General features: G+C 41.5%; 1 protein-coding gene across 1 annotated transcript in view; it reads left to right on the top strand.

The window, feature by feature from the left end:
- The window catches only part of insra (insulin receptor a), a 44,887-nt gene extending 24,785 nt beyond the window's left edge, over positions 1-20,102 (top strand). Inside the window, exons 4-21 of the mRNA XM_031865002.1 lie at positions 2,458-2,597; positions 3,080-3,224; positions 3,576-3,790; positions 4,720-4,846; positions 5,154-5,407; positions 8,329-8,496; positions 9,602-9,800; positions 11,315-11,595; positions 11,740-11,879; positions 12,415-12,574; positions 13,927-14,026; positions 14,128-14,195; positions 14,351-14,580; positions 14,834-14,944; positions 16,070-16,229; positions 16,457-16,586; positions 17,142-17,276; positions 18,130-20,102. Of these exons, the coding sequence (XP_031720862.1) occupies positions 2,458-2,597; positions 3,080-3,224; positions 3,576-3,790; positions 4,720-4,846; positions 5,154-5,407; positions 8,329-8,496; positions 9,602-9,800; positions 11,315-11,595; positions 11,740-11,879; positions 12,415-12,574; positions 13,927-14,026; positions 14,128-14,195; positions 14,351-14,580; positions 14,834-14,944; positions 16,070-16,229; positions 16,457-16,586; positions 17,142-17,276; positions 18,130-18,487 (3,121 nt within the window). The 3' untranslated portion in view covers positions 18,488-20,102. The remainder of the gene's footprint in view (positions 1-2,457; positions 2,598-3,079; positions 3,225-3,575; positions 3,791-4,719; positions 4,847-5,153; positions 5,408-8,328; positions 8,497-9,601; positions 9,801-11,314; positions 11,596-11,739; positions 11,880-12,414; positions 12,575-13,926; positions 14,027-14,127; positions 14,196-14,350; positions 14,581-14,833; positions 14,945-16,069; positions 16,230-16,456; positions 16,587-17,141; positions 17,277-18,129) is intronic.
- The last annotated feature ends 699 nt before the right edge of the window (positions 20,103-20,801 follow it).

Here is a 20,801-nt window from a genome sequence, read left to right as displayed (position 1 = left end):
CAGCTGGAGTTTTCAAGACTCGTCGTCTTCTGTTGCAACATGACTGGCTAGTTGACTAGGTGGCATTTAAACACCAGGGGAGTCGGAGAGGCATTCGGGACAGACTGTTAGTGCCCGGGGGTGCAGGGCCTTGACAGTGATGACAAGGAAACGTAACGTGTTCTAACAACATGCAGCGTCACATTCACAGTTACTGTACATACTGTACGTCCACACCTGAGAGGTTTCGAGAGGGACTCTCTGAGCAGATCCAGCTCCACTGGAGCAGATGAGGGTGAAGTGCCTTGCTCAAGTGCAGCCCGGCCATTGCTGTGAAAGAAAAGACTGCTATTAATTTTCATTCACTGTTAAGTTCCAAAGTTTTGAATCAGAAAAGGAAGGCATTCACATCCAGATGTGCTCATTCGTTACACAGCAATGACTGAGAATCTCTTTAACTCACAATAATCTGTGCAGCTCTGAACATTGAAGAAACACACAGTAACAAACATAATTGTTGTTCCGTGTTTTTAAGAAAGTATCTTTATGTATGCGAACCGCATGAGGTTTTAACTTGTGTTTTGTTTTAATCTAGGATCACCTGATCCATTGGGTGGCGATCTAGTTAAAATAAAGGCTGAAAAATATTATAAAATAATAGTATTAATATAAATCTATATATAAATATTAATCTTCTGCCTACGTTGCACAGGTATAGCTTAAGTAGAAGCAGCTCACATCTTTGGAATAATGCTTGAACAAAGTTCATCAGCCCTCTCCATGTGCAGATTTGATCACGTCTTGTCAGGTGATCAACAATCTCCTTTAAACCTTCAGTCTACTGAACCCTGCTGCACACCCATCTCAGCCCTTATATCTCACCCCCCCCACGTCACTGGCTTTAAACTAAGCTGTGGAAATGAAAGTGCTTTGTGGATAAGCGGTGTACTCAAAGCCGTTATGAGTCTCTCAGCTGAAAGTGCAGATGTGGCACTAGAGCGAGGAAAAAGGTCAAGATAGATCAGGAGCGTTGTGAGCCAGATAAAGAAACGGTGCCCACAACCTACTTCTATTTGCAAAATGAAGACACACTTCTCAGCTGTTATGCCTCTTGTGTTATGCTTTTGATTCTGAACTGTGCCATAAACACATGTAAATAAAAACACAAAGAATACTTTAACACAATCAGGACAATGGTCACAGAGCAAACAGCCCATCACCGTCTAATCGTCGCCTTTACCCCTAAATTCCAAACCTTAAAAACAAAAGAAAGTTACAACATGTGGGCTAACATTTTGCAGCAAGCAGACAAGTGGTATTGATGTAATTTCTGATACCTTTTCAGTTTATTTCTCCCCACAAAAGTTATCTCTCGAATATATAATGACTATCAGCTCTTTGGCAACGATACAAGACCGGCAGACAGGAAGGAAAAGAAATCATTCAACTGTTACTTTAATTTACTTCAATTAGCTGTTTTCTCTTCCGAATAATCCAGATGTGTAACTATCCATTCATGAATAGAAATCACACCCTTTAGCAATGTTACAGGACCAGCAGAAGTAATACTGGCCAGTCATAAACCACAGAACGCCTTATTGCCCATTATAAAAAAAACAACAATGTAATCCATCAAGTCACACTTCAGGATTTTCTCGTACTAATACAAGTTCAGAGTGTCAATAAACAGGTTTATTAAGTGTTTGCATAAGTAACCGACAGAAGTAAAACACATCACAAAGTCCAGCTGATGTCACAGCGAGGAACTTTTCACTTTTTCACGGTTTGTTTGATGTTCAGCTTGAGATTTCTACGTGTATTTATTTAGGTCCGCCTATTTATTGCTTTATGTTTAATGTTCAGTGATCCGGATATATTTATTTAGGTGTTATTACGTTTGGATGACTGTTGAACTGAACATTTAAGTCGTTTGTACAGTAATGGAGTCAAAGATTGTTCATTCACATTGTGGGGGCGGGGCTACACTCAACTACCTACTTGGCTCACAAACTACTTGGCCTTATAAAATCGGTCGACCTCGACCGCAGAGGTTGCTGTGCACTTTAGATTTGACCTCATCAAAGTTTTCACTCGCCACATTACGAGTGTGGGGAAGGTGCAGACGACTTTTCAGGAAATGGGTTGGTACGGTTGACACACTCAGCCGCGGCCATATATCTGTTATGAAAGCGTTATGTAAGCCGGGTTGTTCAACTCTGTTGTTAAGGTGAAGGCTCGGTGTCAGTTCATTTTTCAGTTCATTCAAACTTCATTTCCAGTGTTTCTGTTATACATACAGTCAAGCCAAGACATTTAAAGAAGCAATGGATATTTTGGGAGTAGACCTGTTTGCTAAAGGTGTCGCTCGAAGAAAACCAGAAGTGAAAAATGACTCCAAGTTGTCATTCCTAGCACCCACGCGCATTGTTATCATGCACACATTTTCTTGAAATATTTCATTTTCCTTTTGTTCTCTAGGATCAACTGCACTCCCTGTGCAGGGCTTTGTCCCAAGGTATGTATGGGTTACAGCCTTGTGGACTCTGTCACGACTGCCCAGGCTTTGAGAGGCTGCACTGTTCTTAATGGGAGCCTGGTCATCAACATGCGTAGAGGAAGTGAGTATATGTGGTTTGTTTGGTGGAATGAAATTACAGTATGCAACAGGTCAACAGAACAGCTAAGAAGCTGGCATTACACAAAAAGGTGTACGGTTGAAGAAAACACATGAATTTAAAATGAAATCAGAGTTTAAAATGCTAAAACTGTGGGATTTTACAATAACTTTAAACAATCTAACAACGAAACATCAGTGAATAAAATGAATGCAATGCAAACAAATTAATAAAGGTTTCCATGAGTTGATTTGATTTTTATTGAGTTTTTAACACACGCATTCCCAATCATCCTGCCTAAAGGAAAAGCAAACCGCTCTGCATGATTTCCAAATCATTTGAATAATGGACTGTATACTATTATTGTTTTGTGTCTGAACAGCTTAAATAGGAAAATGTGTAAAAGATGAAACCAAAATGAAAAGACTAAGAATTCTATAGAACCTGAAGTCACTTCAGGGCTTGTGTGCTTTGTTTTTCTGCAGACAACATAGCAGCTGAACTGGAGGCCAGCCTGGGCCAGCTGGAGGAGATCACTGGCTACCTGTCAGTGCGACGTTCCTACGCCCTCGTATCCCTCTCTTTTTTCCGCAAACTCCGTGTTATTCATGGAGAGGAATTGGACATCGGGTGAGATGCCGTCTTTTGAGTCTCATCTTAAACTCGCCATGTCGGAGCCGCCTCCTGTAATTATGAGTTAAAAGCGGAAGGACTGACCTTTTCAGAATGTCTGTCTGTGGTAACTGTTTTTGGTTAGACAAATCATATGTGAGGCTTCATTCAGACGAGGTGGAAGACGCTTGTAGCACAATGGCCTACACTTACAGTAGGAATGGCAGAGGTCAGGCATATGATGCAAATTGTAGGCTAACCATGCTGAAATACTTTTCTATTAATGTTACTCTCCAATAATGTCCTGAGCTAAATGTCACGTGTAGAATGAAAAATATGTCTCATGCAATCTTGTGTGTTCTTTTCCAGGAATCACTCGTTCTATGCCCTGGACAACCAGAACCTGCGGCAGCTCTGGGATTGGTCCAAACACAAGCTGACCATCCTGCAGGGACGCATGTTTTTCCACTACAACCCCAAACTCTGCATGTCTGAGATCCGCAAGATGGAGGAGGTGACGGGGACCAAGGAGCGGCAAGTCAAGAACGACATCGCCTCCAAGACCAACGGAGACCAGGCATCATGTAAGAACCTCTGCTCTGACGTCATGTCGGTGGCTGCACGAGCTACTATGGCAGCGGAAAACACGAAGAGTCTGCCCTGGTACAGACATAGTCATAGCTATTGTTATGATGGTCATTTCCTGTCTTCTGGCCCACCGTTTACTGACGCAGATTAACTAGGACCAACCAACAGAGCACAGCAACGATAAATATTAACATGGCAACATGTAGGTGTTGTGCTATTTCTGTCCTTTCCATCTTAAACTACATGTTCAATTCAAGTTAAGAGACGGGTTGCAGGGGACAACACGATAATCTCCCTTTCATATGTCTTTGACACATTTCTTTGATTTATTTGACATAACAGCAAGACAGCAAAGAGAGGAAGATGGAGGGGATTGGATGCTTCAAAATTTGAGATTCTTCAGTTTCTCGTAACCAAAATCGGGATCAGAGGACCGAGATCTGGCACCGTTATCTTAGATTTGTACAATCTAAATTTACAATCAACAGTTAAAAAGTGAACGGCATGGCAAGAGTGGCGGCGGGGAGACTGATGCGAGGGTGCGAGTCATTTTCTGGTTTATAACACTTTTGATTTAATTTAATAAACAAACGATCAAAACGTACACGGACCGTGGCTATATTATTGACAAGTGCAAGGTGCAGCACTTCTTCGTTTTCTGGACTGAGGGTAGACTGGACGCTGTAGAGACTCACTATCGCCCCTTTCGGGAACAAGTTGTAATACCAGACAGGACGAGCCGGGGCTAGTCGGTTAGCATGCCATGCTCATTTTAGTAGATATCTCTGCAACACAATACACATATATGCGTCTTTGACGTAACGTCAACACTGTAACTTCTTCACATTCTGTGGATGAAGTTAGTTCAAAAGTTCTGCCCATACCTTACACATTGCGCCTTTAAGTGATTACTGTCTTTTCTCAGGTGAAAACCATCTGTTGAAGTTTACCCAGATTCGAACCATGAGCGATAAAATAATGGTCAAGTGGGAACCCTTTTGGCCTCCAGACTTCAGAGACCTGCTGGGCTTCATGGTGCTCTACAAAGAAGCGTAAGTACATCTTCAGCCATCAGTCACAATCAGACTTGGATCTCTGCCAGAAAAATGATTTGTTTGAACCCGACTTTGCAAAGTACTAAAATCAGGAAGATATCCTCCCTTTGAACCAGCATCACTTTGAGGGTCTCTCCGGCCTCAGTGATGTTTTGCAAACTCTAACTGGTCAGATAAAAACAATGATAAATTGCTGTAAAACATCAAACTGAAACTCAATATTCGCCCTCAACTAGAAAACAATTTAGGCCTACGTTTAACCATTTTTTCCCCCGTATACTGTTATTGTTCTTCCGCACAATAGACCTTTTCAGAACGTAACCGAGTTTGACGGGCAGGACGCCTGCGGCTCCAACAGCTGGGCGATTGCTGACGTGGACCCTCCGCGACGAGCCACAGAGGGGGACAAAGAGCAGTCTGAACCGGGTCATCTCATCCTGCCACTGAAGCCCTGGACGCAGTACGCCATCATGGTGAAAACCCAGCTGTCGGCCTCTGACGAGCACCAGGTCCACGGAGCCAAGAGCGAGATCATCTATGTTCGCACCAACGCCACCAGTAAGACTGATTGAGATCTGTGTTGTTTACTGGTTATTTAGTTAAAATGCAGTTGAACTTGGAATCAGTCTGTACATCTGGCAATCCGGTAGTCCATTGGCACATCTTTCTGTGATAATGAATGGTCATCACCATTCATATTATACAACCACGGTGTTTATGATTACATTGTTTACAAGAGCACAAAGTTCTTTATCGATCTAGCCTCTTAAAAAGAAGACTGCTCGAACGTCAAGTCGGGGGTCATCAACGGATGATTTGACTCATGGACTTTCAGTGGGCAGCCCTTTATGGAAGTGTGAAAGAAACCGCCGTCTATCTTCTGATTCAGGAGAGAATCAGGCAGCAGCCCTTCCATTAAGTTATCGCTGTAGACGTTTAAAGGACATTACATGTAAACACAAAAGACAATCACTATTAGCTACACTTATTCCATCACTGTCTGTCCCACAACTGCAGTCTCCTACCGAATGACAATTTCAAAGAAGAAACCTCTAAGCAAAGACTTCCAGGTTATTCCAGGTTAAAAGTTAGGTTATGGGAAGCTCCAGGTTACGGGTTCTTACATTCCTTTCGAGGGAAAGGGCTATTTCTTGTACTGTGCTAGAACTATTTTTAGGGTCGTTTTGAATCCAAGTTTCTTGTGGTGTTACTATCATTGACTAGTGGACTCAGTGTTGTGAGCGTCAGACTGGCAGCTGCCAAAATGTCCTTGGCACAAGAACAGGGAAGAGGAAGACAGATGGCAGGGTCCGCCTGGGGTGCCATCGACTGACGGGGCGCTGCCTCGTGCAAGGTGTCTGCATCAAGATTATAAATCTTTCCCCCCAGTAGTTAATTGTACTCTGCCTCCCACGATGTGCGTCGTGTCCAGTTTGATTTTGTCGCAGTGACGATGGCCCGTCTAACCGGCTTCCTTTTTACACAATGCGCTCTTCCGTCCTGATAAACCGCATCAAACATGACATCTCTCTCGCTCACAAGTAACAGACGGCCGGTTGTTCTATCCGTCTGGCAACCTCTTCAGGTTTCCTGGGGGGGGGGGGGGTTGCTGTGTCACCTCTAACCGGCATACCTCATCAGAAGGGCAAAGCTGTCATTACAAATAAGCTGTTGCTGGTGAAACTTAGTCTGATAATGCAGTCAGACCAGTGTGTTGCACCGTCATGAAACAGGGCCCACACAGTAGCTGTGTCTCCTTAGGGTTCAGTCTGACATCCTGAGCTTTTCTTACAAATGTGCAAATTTCAATACTTTCCCAGTCCACTTCAGGCCGTGATACTTTTAAGATGCAAAGTGTCTCTTGGGTTTCCTTCCTCTCGAAAATCTGGTTCATATGTCTCACCAGACAATCGGATAAACGGTGATGCCAGTCGTTGTTTTCGCTACATGTAGCCGATGACCTCTTTCTGTACTCGCAGCGTGGAACAACACATTTTGTCAGCTGCCCATGTTTGATGCAAAGATTGAAAAGATTAGAAAACACATTTCGATGTATAATAGGATAGAACGGGACAATCTGTCTCAAAACAATCATTATGTAACTTCTGCATTTCATTCTCACCAACAACAAGTGCTTGGTGCCAGATTCCCTGAGAATCACACACACCAAATCGTGTTGTTACGCCTCCTGTGTTAGTGCCGCTAATCTGTGTTCACTAAGTAGGATCGAATTACGAATAGAAAAATATATGTCACATTGCAGTTTGTTTTGCAATTTGAAGATATATGGTACTCCACAGTACTGTTGTGTCTTACATGAAATACTGAAATTTCACTGATGCTCCACATACCATGAAGGATGCATATCATGTGTATGTGATAACCAGGGTTATGACGGTAAACAAGAACACAAACAAAACAAAAACTACATGTCGACAAGTTACAACTGATTTAAGAAATCTATATTTATTTTTAAGGCATGAATATGAATGCAGCTTTACTTTATAGTTACAATGTTCTATGTAAAACATGAATCTATTTTTAAAAAAAGGAACAGAAATAAGAAACAATTTAAATATCTTAAATGCCACACCTGTCAAAATACTGAGAACTAGAACTGAAACTGAACATGCAAACCACAGCTTAACAATGACTTAAGTAAAACTACACACTGGAAACCACAATGAAGTAGAAATACACCAATGAAGAGACAAAAACTTTAAGATATCTTCAAACTGTACAAATAATAACAAACAAAACACGGTTCTCTCCTGTGCTCCCTAGAGAGCAGAAAGTACTACAAAACAAATGCACATTTGTCCTCATGAACTTGTAAAGTATGGACATCCAACATTGTAACCACTCAGATGTACAAGAGCAAAATACACTAGTGTCATAAACAAAAAACAAAACTGCATATACCCAGAGCAGGCGTCAGCTGTTCACAGCCAGTAAGTGTTTCAGTAGTTATACATGAAATGCAAATTAGATTGAAACAGAACTTCCCCTCTGCTATATTTGATAAATCCTAATGAGTCATTTGAAGAAATGAGTTGACTGTGACAACAATGTACCGTGACTTCTCGAGCTCTTCTTCTTTTTACTGTATGACTTCAAGACTGAGAGAAATAATAACGAGAATCCTTTTTAGGGATGAGAGGACAGAGAGTCACTAAAGTGCATTATCATGATCAGTCAAATTACGTATATATAATATAATAATTAATATTCTCAAAATGCTTCGCTCTAAAATCAGCTCATGATTTGATAGGCTGGCCGTATTTTTAACAAAATGGTCGAGACATTTTATTACAAAAACTTCAGCTTGTCAACAAAATTTACAAACAAATTTCTTTTTGTATTTATAAAATGTGTTTTGTGTTTTTGTTGTCGCTCTTAAGCAACTAGCTGCTGTTCAGCGGCAAATGAAGGGATTGTTTACTTATCAAAATCTCTGTATTTCCGTGATGTCTCCACAGAACCGTCTGTCCCGCTGGACCCCATCTCCTCGTCCAACTCGTCCTCCCAGATCATCCTCAAGTGGAAATCTCCCAATGACCCCAACGGAAACATCACTCACTACCTGGTCTTCTGCCAGCGCCAGCCTGAAGCCAGCGAGCTCTACAAGTTTGACTACTGTCAGAAGGGTGAGCTATATTGTTTGTGTTTGTCCTGTTGTTGTGTCTTTATTGTGGCTTTATGCGTCTGACTGTCTGAGAGCGAGGGAGAGAAAGAATGCCTCTTGCGATCTTTACGTTGGTAGAAGAGCTCCTCTCTTCTCAAGAAGCGCTCTTTACTTCTTCTGATTCTCCTCGATGGGTAATTCGATTTTATCATGAATTTTCCATAAATATATATCGACCCACATTATGTACAAAAGCAGACGATCTTAACAATCCTACAAAACAACACCAATATAAGCGTAATAACCCAAAACCAACGAGTTCAACATCATTATCGTGATAGATTTTGAGGTTGCTTCATGTACATAAAATGTTATTGGGTCCGACATAACTCTTAAAAATCAACACACGTTTCACACATTCCAAAATTTAATCAGCTGTAGAGTGACATGTATTTCTTTTATTAAATGAAAATATTAAAATCACCAGAAGTGGAGATAAAGAATGTCCAAATGACAACAGCAGTATATCTAAGTTGCATTATGCATGGTTTCTCAGCAGGATGGACAGAAAAGTGCAACAGAAAAGCCTTTGTAGACCTATGAGCACATTTTAAGCATAGTGAAGTGAACCCTTTGTGAGTTGAACCAAGTACTAGTCTGTACCCACTGAGCAAGAAAATCAAGTGTGGTTAAGGTGAGTGTTTGTTTGGGTGTTATGTAGCTTAAACTACATGAACCCTGGCATCGGGACAATCAGGATTGAGAGGGAATCAGGCCGACTTCAGTCTTATACAGTATATTGGTTGAGTTATTCCTGGCACAGCCTCACCTACGTGAATGCCATCAGTGCTCTTCCAGCGCACAACCGAGCCCAAGTTCCTCTTTTGAACTCTCATAACTCCCACACATCTGCGGGAAAGTTGTGTCACTGGTAATTTATCTCCACCAGAGAGGGTGAGGACCTGGAGGTGACGATGACAGACATGCCCTTCAGGCGTGTAACTATGTGGGAGGAGTGTGTGTACGTGGATATTTGTGCATAAAACTTGAGTTATGCGTCTGTGTTTATTGCGCCAATCTTTCCATTCTGTCTGACTTATTTTTATTTCTTCCCTGACTTTCACCAGGAATGAAGTTGCCGTCGCGGGTGCCCACTCAGGTGGACAGTGACGAGGAGCAGAAGTGGAACCAGACGGAGGAGCAGGGCCAGGGGACCCGATGCTGCGGCTGCCCCAAAACCGACAAGGAGCTCAAGAAGGAGAAAGAGGACTCAGAGTACCGGAAAACCTTCGAGAATTACCTCCACAATGAAGTCTTTGAGATCAAGTAAGACAACTGACAACAGAGTTGTCTTTTTGAGAATTAAAGGTATAATATGTAGCTTTTCCCCATGAAAATGTCAAAAAAAACAACTAGACCCATGTTATGTATTTTGTTTCTATTTTCAAACTTGGAGAAATGATTGGATATAATGATGGAGGGACTTTGGACAGACATGGATGTAAACTGCAACATGACTGGTTGGAAGAGGCATCGATTGTCCGCCGAACTGCGTCTTAGAAACACCGATTTTGAACATAAAACAGATTTTATTCTGTGTTTTTACCGGTTTGTTTTGGAGAGGGGGAGACCTCTGCAGATAGCTGGGCTCCCAGTTAAAACCACCTGAACGATTAACAAGATATCCTAAGCGGGAGAAGATGACTACAATGACCGCAGTGGTAGTGAAGACAGTAACTACCACGATCCCACGCTACTTCGCAACGTCACCGAACTCCGTCTTTTGTTTTTGTTTTGATTGAGAGAGTGGCAGAAAATTTACATATAATGCGTTTAAATGTAAGTAAACTGAAGTGTTTATTGAATATTATGTAACTTCATCAACTTTATTATTTATAAATGTCCTCAAGAGAATTGGCTTTTAAGGTTTAAGTCAAGATGGATTAAACCAGTTCAGCATTTATTTATTTTTTTGTTGTCAAACTCAATCAAGTTCAACTTTGCCTTCAGTTTAGCTCCCCATAACACAAATTAAAGTTCTCACGCACCATCGTGCGTTGTGTGTTTGATCATGCTGAGCACTCTTATAAAAGAACTGTATGAGTCTTTGGACTAAAGCAAATCATATTTCTTAATTCTTCCCTTTTATGTTTTATAAGTGTCACTGGAGTACCAGGATTCAGCTAAAACATTATCCTGTTTTGCAGTAAACAAACCTCAGAACAGGACACTGCATAAGGGCAGGGTTGTACTAGAAAAGAAGTAGTTTGTACGACGTCTTGTTCACTTCGGAAATCGAAAGTGTTCATTGCCGATCCGAGCGTGCTGGTCATCGTCATAGAGGGGGAGGGGGAGGGGGAGGGGGGGGGGGGCGCGCAACATCATTGAAATGGAGATAACGGCGCACATGTTCAGACAGCTTCTCCTGGAAGACACTCGTAGTGCACTCAGTTATAGACACGTAAAGTGACAGAAATAGTTGTTTAGCAAATGACAAAAAGAAAACTAGAGTGAGAAGTTCAAACCCTGGCTGCTTTCTCACAGCAGACTAGGCGGATGTAAATGTCAGATTTGTAAAGTTACAGAATTGCAGTTCTCCGTAAAACGGATGTTGGAAAGGTGTTGGGTTTCATAAAGCTGTTTGACCATCAAGCAGAATACTGGCAGTTCAATCCTTTTATATTATTGTCGCTCCAACTACTGCTCCCTGCAATCCCTCCTAATTAATTACTTTCAATTTCTGTTACATTTTCATCTAAATGTCAAAAGCCTTTTTTTCATATTTGATGTGTTTTCGTGCATTTTTTTAAGTCACTTAAAACCTACCTTGCTTTGGTTAGACGCTCGAGACAGCGGCGTTCAGTGATGGGCATCGCCAACTGGACACTACCCTTCCTCACCACCGCCCCCAGCCCGCCCCAGGGCACGGGCATCCCAGAGGACGAGGAAGCCTTTGAAAGCACAAAGACCGTGGTCTATGTCCACACCAAGGAGTCCACCGTCATCTCCAACCTGCGCCACTTCACCAGCTACCAGATTGAGGTGCACGCCTGCAACCACCCGACCGACCCGGCCCGCTGCAGCATGGCAGCATATGTCAGCGCCCGCACAATGCCCGAAGGTAAGAAGGCACAGCTCTCGGTTTTCACTGTTTCTAAGGAAGCGGACGACGTAGGTCTATGTAATAAAATCACACCTCCATCAAGAGGGTCCCAGCTGCCTCAGCGTGGAGGAGTATTCCTGTATACCATTTTGTTCTCCACAGACAAAGCTGATGACGTCCGCGGTCCCATCAGTTACGAGGTGACGGAAAATTTAGTGCACATCACGTGGCAAGAACCGGTGTCCGCGAATGGTATGATCATCCTGTATGAGGTCAACTACAAGAGACTGGGAGACACGGAGGTGAAGAAACGCACACACACACACACATCTGCAGCCACATCTGTCATGCCTTCTTTAGTCTTTGTAGGGATTTGAGTACAACACATAAACACATTCTTACTCAGAAAGCACTTCCTATATTTCTCATTAAACACAATAGCTCGAGCTACGGATGAAAAACAATTTAACTGAGAATCAGATTAAATGCATCCATCTCGAAATTACCCATGCAACACAAACAAATGAGAGAGGCAATACTTATTAGTTGACGTGTATTTTGAGATTTAGTCTTGTGGTCTCACTAATGTCGTATGATTGATAAACTCGATGGAGAAGTAATTTTAGCGTCGCACCATGTTTTAGTTGCTATAGAGTCTACAAAACTCGTGCTGCAGCCTGTTATTTACTGTGGAAACTAAAAGACATCAGTGTAAACATTGAATAAAAGCATGAAACATCATCCAATACACAGATTTAAAACGTTATTTTAAACTTGGAAATTCTAATGCAGCCATTTGTTGTCCACTGCCTGAATCTCAGTATTGTTCTTCTGCAGGAGCTTCACTACTGCGTGTCAAGGAACACGTACAAAGTGGCCCGTGGCTGCAAGCTGAAAGTGATGCATCCTGGGAACTACACAGTGAGGATCCGGGCCACCTCCCTGGCCGGGAACGGATCCTGGACCGAGCCCACGTACTTCTACGTCCAGGACGCAAGTAAGTCTCCTTCTGCCATGAAGGCAAACTTGAGCTGTCCTACATACTAATATTAGTTTAGTAGGTCGTACACATAAATACCAACATGCCATTTTATACAAACAAAATGAAACGGTACGTGTTGTCAATCAAACTGCAACTTTGGAAAGCCACTGCTAATTAAACTGCACAAAGAGCCATCAAAGTGTTTTTCCTCAAGGTCTGTTCAGACCAAACGCAAAGCAGATTTTCACGTCGCTTTACTCTCATAAATACAGCCGCTGGAGTGTTTCTTGGAGTATTTCACAATTCACGAATATTCATGCTTATCAGCCAATGGCAGTACTTCTTCTGGAAAGTAAGAGGGGAACGTTAGTGCCAACCATGGACATCCATGGCGCTAACTTGGTAGTGAAATACAACCGATAGCTGGAATCAAGTAACAAATACATATTTTCAGAACTTACCATGTAGTCCTATGGTTTTGGACTTTTAAGCTGTTTTACAACCACACACAATTTATTAAAATAAATCCAGTTCTTAGCAGCTCCTCCATTTCCTTTGTGCAATGCAAATTAGCTTGATTAGTTTCACCTCACACAGAAATTGACCGTATTTAGTCTGAGTGCTTAAAACCTGATTAGAATCTGGACACGGCTTCAGTCTAGAAGGAAATTAATTTGTTCTTTTCACACGTCTGTAAGATGCAAAATGTTCTCGTTAGGATAGATTAGATATACTTTATTATCCTGCAGGGAAATTTGTCTTTTTGTCTCCAAGCAGCTGCATCACAAAACACCTATCAACAATGTCACAATGCACATACACACACATAGAACATACATCATACATACAGACACTATTGCATAAATATGCTTAACTTCACATGCTGAGTGTGACACAGTAGACTCCAACGAAGAACTACCAATAAATAATAAATGTATCTATATCATCTATAAATATTAGATAATATATAATCAAGTTGCAATATATTATATTTCCCAATGAAATCATATCGTATGCTACTACTACTTGTTGCCATTTAATATTTTGATTGAGGATGGAACGAATGTATTTTTGTACTTCAGCCTTGAACAGTGGCAGGAATATTGAATTTGAGTACTAGATGACTACACACTTATTGTAGTTGTAAATATGCTCTTATTTATCCTCATAATTGCTGATGTCTTCTTATCTAAATAGGGATTAGCTCCTGTCAAAATGTTTAAAATCCAACCACATTATCACAAGATCGAAAGATGCTACCGAATAATTGTACTTGTACTTGTAGCAGATGAGCTTCACGGAGCCGCATGTCGCTCCAGTTTAATGTGTGAAATGTGACTCACTGTCTGTCCGGTTGTGTTGAACAGGTGATCCTCTCTACGTCCTGAAGATCGTCATCGGACCCATCATCTGCTTTGTGCTGCTGCTGATTGTGTCTGTGACAGGATTCCTCATGTTCAAGAAGAAGTACGCAATCATCACATCTGGTTCAATACTGTAACTCGTGTTGTTATATAGTTATACTTTGTCAGTGTTACAACTAAATACATTTCTCTGTTTCCTTCCAGTCAAACTCAAGGGCCTAGTGGTCCCATCTACGCCTCTTCAAATCCAGAGTATCTCAGTGCTATGGATGGTAAGCTTAAACAGTTTAAGCCATTTATTCAATTATTCACTTATTCTTTTAACTTAAAGTTCCAGTGAAAAGGAGTTGGAGCGTCTTTGACGGTGAGCTCAGTCCTTACTCCTTATAAGCCGCACATGTAACCTTCCTGTAAAATGTGCCTGCAGTGTATGAGGAGGACGAGTGGGAGGTGGGCAGAGACAAGATCAACATTTTGAGGGAACTGGGTCAGGGCTCTTTCGGCATGGTCTACGAGGGCATCGCCAAGGACATCATCAAGGGCGAGGGGGACACGCACGTCGCGGTGAAGACTGTGAACGAGTCGGCCAGCCTGAGAGAGAGAATCGAGTTCCTGAACGAGGCCTCGGTCATGAAGGCCTTCAACTGCCACCATGTGGTAAGAAGAGACATCTTCTGAAACTCCTTGTACATAAACACAAGGCATTTGTTTACTGACCATATGTAAAAGTGTTGGGTCAGTAATACCCACAGTACTGGTCTAGAATAAAGACTAAATGTCCCATCATGTGCACATACCTTACCTGTCCTACATTAGCTGTGTGAAGAGCAGCAGCATCGTCTTGCTGTCCGTCAGATAATACATACCGTAATCCAACCAGACCATATTGAAATGAACCCTCGTCTCCCAGGTGCGTCTGCTGGGTGTTGTGTCTAAAGGCCAGCCCACCCTGGTTGTGATGGAGCTGATGACCCACGGAGACCTGAAGACCTTCCTGCGCTCCCTGCGACCTGACGCTGAGGTAAACGAGATGACAACGCTCACCTCTGGATCACAAACACAATCTGAAGAGTTAGAAGAACCGCTAATATTTGTTTAGGCTTTAGGTTAGGTTTAGGTGAACTTGCAACAGTAAACATGCAGAAGTCTCTTATCTTCTGTCACTGGTCTTCTTTTCACTTCTGCTTTTTGTGTCGATAAAAGGAGCAGCAGTCCTTAGTTATTATTCTTATCAGTATGCAAATTTCTTTTAATTCTGCATGGGAGATTATCTTTACCATAAAGGGCATAAAAAAAACAGGACGACTTTACCACATGTAGTGTTATACTATACTGATTTTTACTCACCCTGAGAAATACTAGGATCTACTTGGATATTTTGTGACGTCTGATCTTGAAAGGTGCTTTAAAAATACACTTGACTTAAGTTACTCTATGTGAAAAATCGCAGTGGTTCCCAAACTTCTATCTAAGCAAAAAGATTCACCGCTAAATGAATCAACCGCTTGATTGTAATTAAGTTAAAACAATTTCTGATGACACATTTCACTCCATCCGTTGTTTTCCTCCCAGACATTCAGGGTTAAATCTACCAGATGTAATTTAATTAGATGAGGAACTGTGTGGCCTAATATGGATCTACTTGTGTGGCGTTCTCACAATAACTGAAACTGTTGTACCTTTTTAAATTACCACTGGACAATATAAAATTCCACATTGAGTTTACTTTTGTGTACAGATGCCTTGTATGTAGGTTAATGTTCCATCTCAGTGTCATCTCCTGAAGTGTGTACATATGCAGATTGCAGGAGGAGGAGGAGGAGGAGGAGGAGGAGGAGGAGGAGGGAGCTCTTGGATATTGAGAGAGGAGTTTAGCAGTCGCCACTTAGGTCGGCTGAAAACCTCAAACAGGCTTGTGTGGAGATGAACAGCAGGCTCCAGACAAAGTCAAGCGTGACACAGAAACTTTGACAATAATATGCCTGATTATTATAGTTTATGCCGTCTAAGAAGTCATATTTTTTTTTAAGTATCAAACTCTGTATCAAATTCAACAGCAAAATCATGTGCTGTTGACATAAAAAACAAACAAAAAAAGCTAAATGTTATCAGATCACAAATTAAAAATCTGTCTTGTGTCCCCCAGAACAACCCCGGGCGTCCACCGCCCACTCTGAAGGAGATGATCCAAATGGCCGGTGAGATCGCAGACGGCATGGCTTACCTTAACGCCAAGAAGTTTGTCCACAGAGACCTGGCAGCCAGAAACTGCATGGTAGCTCACGATCTTACCGTCAAGATAGGAGGTAAGTCTCAGCACCAGAGAGTTTTTGGCAACAATGGCAGACAACAATGCATTTATGCTGTATCTTTAAATAAAGGTGCTAAATTCAAGTCATTAGATGTATTTATTCAACATCTTAAAAATAAATGACGTATTCAAATGTATTTAGCATCTTAAACACGTGAAGCTTTGTAACAAATAACATCCGTGTAAGTTTGACCGCAACTGATGAAAATCTTTTCCTCCCAGACTTCGGTATGACCAGGGACATCTACGAGACCGACTACTACAGGAAGGGAGGGAAGGGCCTGCTGCCCGTCAGGTGGATGGCACCCGAGTCCCTGAAGGACGGAGTCTTCACTGCACATTCAGACTGCTGGTCAGTGACACCTCGGATTTAGGGGGTTGTTTTTTGCGTTGGCGTAGATGCTCTATACGGCATAACATGTTGTGGAGTGACAGCTGGTGTCGAGCTGTATCTTATACAGTTAAGAAATCTGGGTTTGTGGAGGACCTTCACAAAAGATTCTACAAGCTCATCAGTAGCACTTTGCTCTTTGTAAAATACTATTTTTCCTACTTCCTAACTAAAACATTATTTCACATAATTGTGTTAAGCTTTTTCGTTTTGGTCAACAAACAACAAACCTATTTTCCGAGACGATTCATTTCCTGTCGAGGTCATTATTAGATTATTATTCCGCAGACCAGAATAACAAACAGTAAACACATTACAATGTTAAAATATGACATCAGAACATGAGTGTGTGGCTTACCCGTTGTTTACCAGCATTGCAGCCACGGCCTCTGCCCTCAGTCTACCTGCTCACTGCATCGAGTGTTCACGGACACATTTACTCAGTCGGGTGTCTAATTGGCGCATCCTCATTCTCCCCGTGTCTCTGCTGTTGTCTCTCGTCCACTTGTTTGCCAGGTCGTTCGGGGTCGTGCTGTGGGAAATCAGCACGCTGGCCGAGCAGCCGTACCAGGGCCTGTCCAATGAGCAGGTCCTCAAGTTTGTCATGGACGGGGGCATCCTGGACCGGCCAGACAACTGCGCCGACAGACTGTGAGTACAAGAGTAGGGCTGAGGTGGGATAGGGAGGAAAACAAGAGTTGTATTGTAATAATTCAATGATTTCAGTGAGTTTGTTTATATTGCTTAAAATCACAAATTGCCCTCAGAGGGTCTTACAATCTTTAATAGCGCTGTATTCGTTATATCATTCGTCAATAGAAAACTGATCTCCAACTATTTCGATAATTTATTTATCAGTTGGTTATCTAGTTCATTTTTTTCAAGCAAAAATTCTGTAGTTCCAGCTTCAACAAATGTGAGGATGTGTTGCTTCTCTCTCGTTCTTATCATAGTGTATCATTAACTATTACATAATTGTAAATATAATATCTTTGTGTTTTGGATGGTTGGTGAGATAAAACAAGACATTTGAACACCATCTTTTATTGTGGAAAATATTTAGGACAGTTTGCTCAGTTTTTTGGCTTTTTTTGGGGGGCTAAACAATTATTGACTTATCGAGAACAAAATCTGCAGATTGAACAATAATAATAATAATAATAATAATAATAATAGTTGCATATTCTGTAACCTGAAACCTTAAGCAACAGCCTGCACTGACAAACACAAGCTGTCGTAGAAGTAGCCGTAGAAACAAGATGACAATACCAACAAAGATGGTTCTGCTCTTTTCATGGGATTTATAGGGCATTAAAAACAATGTTGACTATCAACAGCCGTATCTTTTAAGTTGTATTCAATTTGGTATTCTTAACCACAGCAGAAAGACAACTATGTTAACAAGAATAGGTACGTTATGAAAGAATAACTATGGTGATCAAAGTAAGATGTAGACATCAGCATCATCTAACTGTGACCCCGCTCTCCCTGTATCCTCACCCAGACATAACCTGATGCAGATGTCTTGGCAGTACAACCCCAAGATGCGTCCCGCATTCCAGGAGATCATCGAGATGCTGCGCGAGGACTTGCATCCTTGCTTCCGGGAGGTCTCCTTCTTCTACAGTGGGGAGAACAAGCCGCCCGAGACCGAAGACTTTGACCTGGACATGGAAAACATGGAGAGCATCCCGCTGGACCCGTCGTCCTACTCCCAGAGGGAACAGTGTTCAGACAGGGACGAGGCCTCGCCGATGGGCCTGAGGGGCAGTTACGAGGAGCACCACATCCCGTTCACACAAATGAACGGGGGAAAGACCAACGGACGAATACTGGCCCTGCCGCGGTCCAGCCCCTCCTAACACACTGCGCACATCCCGCGCAAACATGTCATTTCTATAGATTTGAATATATTTTTGTGTTTTGTTGTCATTTTATATAGATCACACTTGTAGCACTCTCTCTACAGGAGCCCCTCAGTGCATATCTCAGGACTTATTTTTCTCATCAGATCCCACAAACTCACACTACAGCAAGTCCACACATGGATACCAGAAGACACTTTTATATATATATATATATATATAGCCAAGTTTGTGCTAGACTGGGTGGATACATGGATTCAACTGTGAAACAAACTCTTGACAAACAAGAAGGCTGCTAACCCCCCACTGTCCCTCCCCGTGCCCAGACTTTGTCCCTCTCCCCTGATTCAACAAGAGGCTTCATCCCCCGGGTTGCTACGTTTTGGGGGCAAAAAAAAAAAGTGCCCTTCTATTCTATATCTGTGGCCTACTCTAATCGTCATGGACCTGTGTCTGAATCTTTGTACACAAGCGGATGACGAACCCGAAGACGGTAGACTTTGGAAAATGTTGGACGGTCAAAGACGGCCCACCCTCGAACAAGCTCTTATCCACTGGAGAAGCTGGTTGAAGTGGCTTACCTCCTCACACTCTGCAGTATTCCAAACATGGCACACAGGATAAACACAGAACTTTTGTTGGGTTATATTTTTTTTAATTTATTTTTCTTGTCTTTCTTTCTTTCTTTTCTTTTCCCTTTTTTGGGGGGGGGGGGGGGGGGGTTCACATTTTCAGCTGAAGGATATTTAAACTGTTTTCAAAAACATGTTGGTGAACGAGTTCCTCAGATTGACCAATAGCTGCTTCTTTGGTATATTTTAGTGGGTATAGAAGATAAAAAAATATATATATATAAATATATATATATAAATATATTGTTGATGTTTTTGTACATAGCTGATATGTTGTCATTCTTGAGGTATTTACGGTCCTAGAAAATGTTTTTACATGTTAGTCTCTTATGTTTATTTTTTCTAATCCAGAGAATCATACTAATTCGCTTTTTTGGACTCACGATCAACCAACAGCACTTGGTCTCTTTGGCTACGCGGCGCCCGGTAGAAGGAGTGTTTGGCGTCTTCAGCTTAAGATGTCTGCCCATCATATCAAGATCAAATAAAATAGTGCTGTAAATAATGCAGCGATGTGCATTCACGAAGACGCTCCCGTAGTGAATCTGTTATTTTAACGTGTTTTATTAAGGCGGTCTTCTTCTTCAGCTTATGTTGAGATTGTTCTGTGTATATGTGAAGGTAAGTTGTGCTTTTATCTCAGTGACACATTTAAAACCTAGTTTACATACAAAGTAGAGCCTGGGTGAGTTGTGATATTTGTGGATAAAAGAGAAACCCTTTGACTTATTGAAATTTTATAAACAACTACTCAACACTACACAAATGAATACTTTTGGCAATTATTTTAGAGTTTTAATAAAGGTATATACAGAGGAAAGGAAATGTACCTTTTACATACTGATATTTCACAGATGATTATGAGAATGACATTTAATTCTGAATAACTTTCTCCAGAATTGCAATCATATGATTAAGAACTCAAATACAACATCTCGGATAAATCAAAGTGCCACCAATAAAATGTTTATGTACAGCAATTTCCAATGTGTATGTCTGCTAATATATATGCCGATAACAGTGACTTTTATATCTGTCGAACATTAATCGAAAGAATTTATCAAATTATATTAAATGTTATATGCAATAACGACGGTATCATCTGTAATTGGTTATAATGTTAAATTGCTATGCCGCCGGCTTTAATGTATTAGGTTTAGTGCAATGATGCCGCCTGCTGTACAACTAACCTCCATGTAACTATATTATTGTATATACAAGGCCAAGCTTTGCACTTTTAAATTAAAATCCAAAAGTCCTCATTCTGTTTGTTCTTAACTTCAGCCGTCCCAATTCAATCGGGGGAATAAAAAAACAGCTGGACCGGTTCTCTGGCTGAGCTGCAGTTTGGAAATAGAAGTAAAATCACGGTATTTTAATTTGATTAACTCGGGACTGTTGAAGCTTCATGTTATCTTTGAAACTAAAAAAAAGGCATTTTTGCGAATGAGGGCTTGATTGTGTCCCAGAATCTCTTACATTAGCGACCAAGAAGTATTTCAATGTACATGGGGGCATATGGGGATGGTTTAAAACATATTTTTAAAAAACGTTCTTCATTGACAAACGCTGGAAACTGAACATGGAAAAATCCACGCATTTAAATAAACATGTTGGGGACCTCTGGGTTTCTGGTCAAAGTGAGAGAGTTGTGTTCGAGGAGGATTTGTAACCTCTGT

The sequence above is a fragment of the Anarrhichthys ocellatus genome, unplaced genomic scaffold (genome assembly GCF_004355925.1).
Source record: "Anarrhichthys ocellatus isolate YVR2014 unplaced genomic scaffold, GSC_Weel_1.0 scaffold32, whole genome shotgun sequence".
NCBI lineage: Eukaryota > Metazoa > Chordata > Actinopteri > Perciformes > Anarhichadidae > Anarrhichthys > Anarrhichthys ocellatus.
This window is presented reverse-complemented; position numbering and strand designations above follow the sequence as displayed.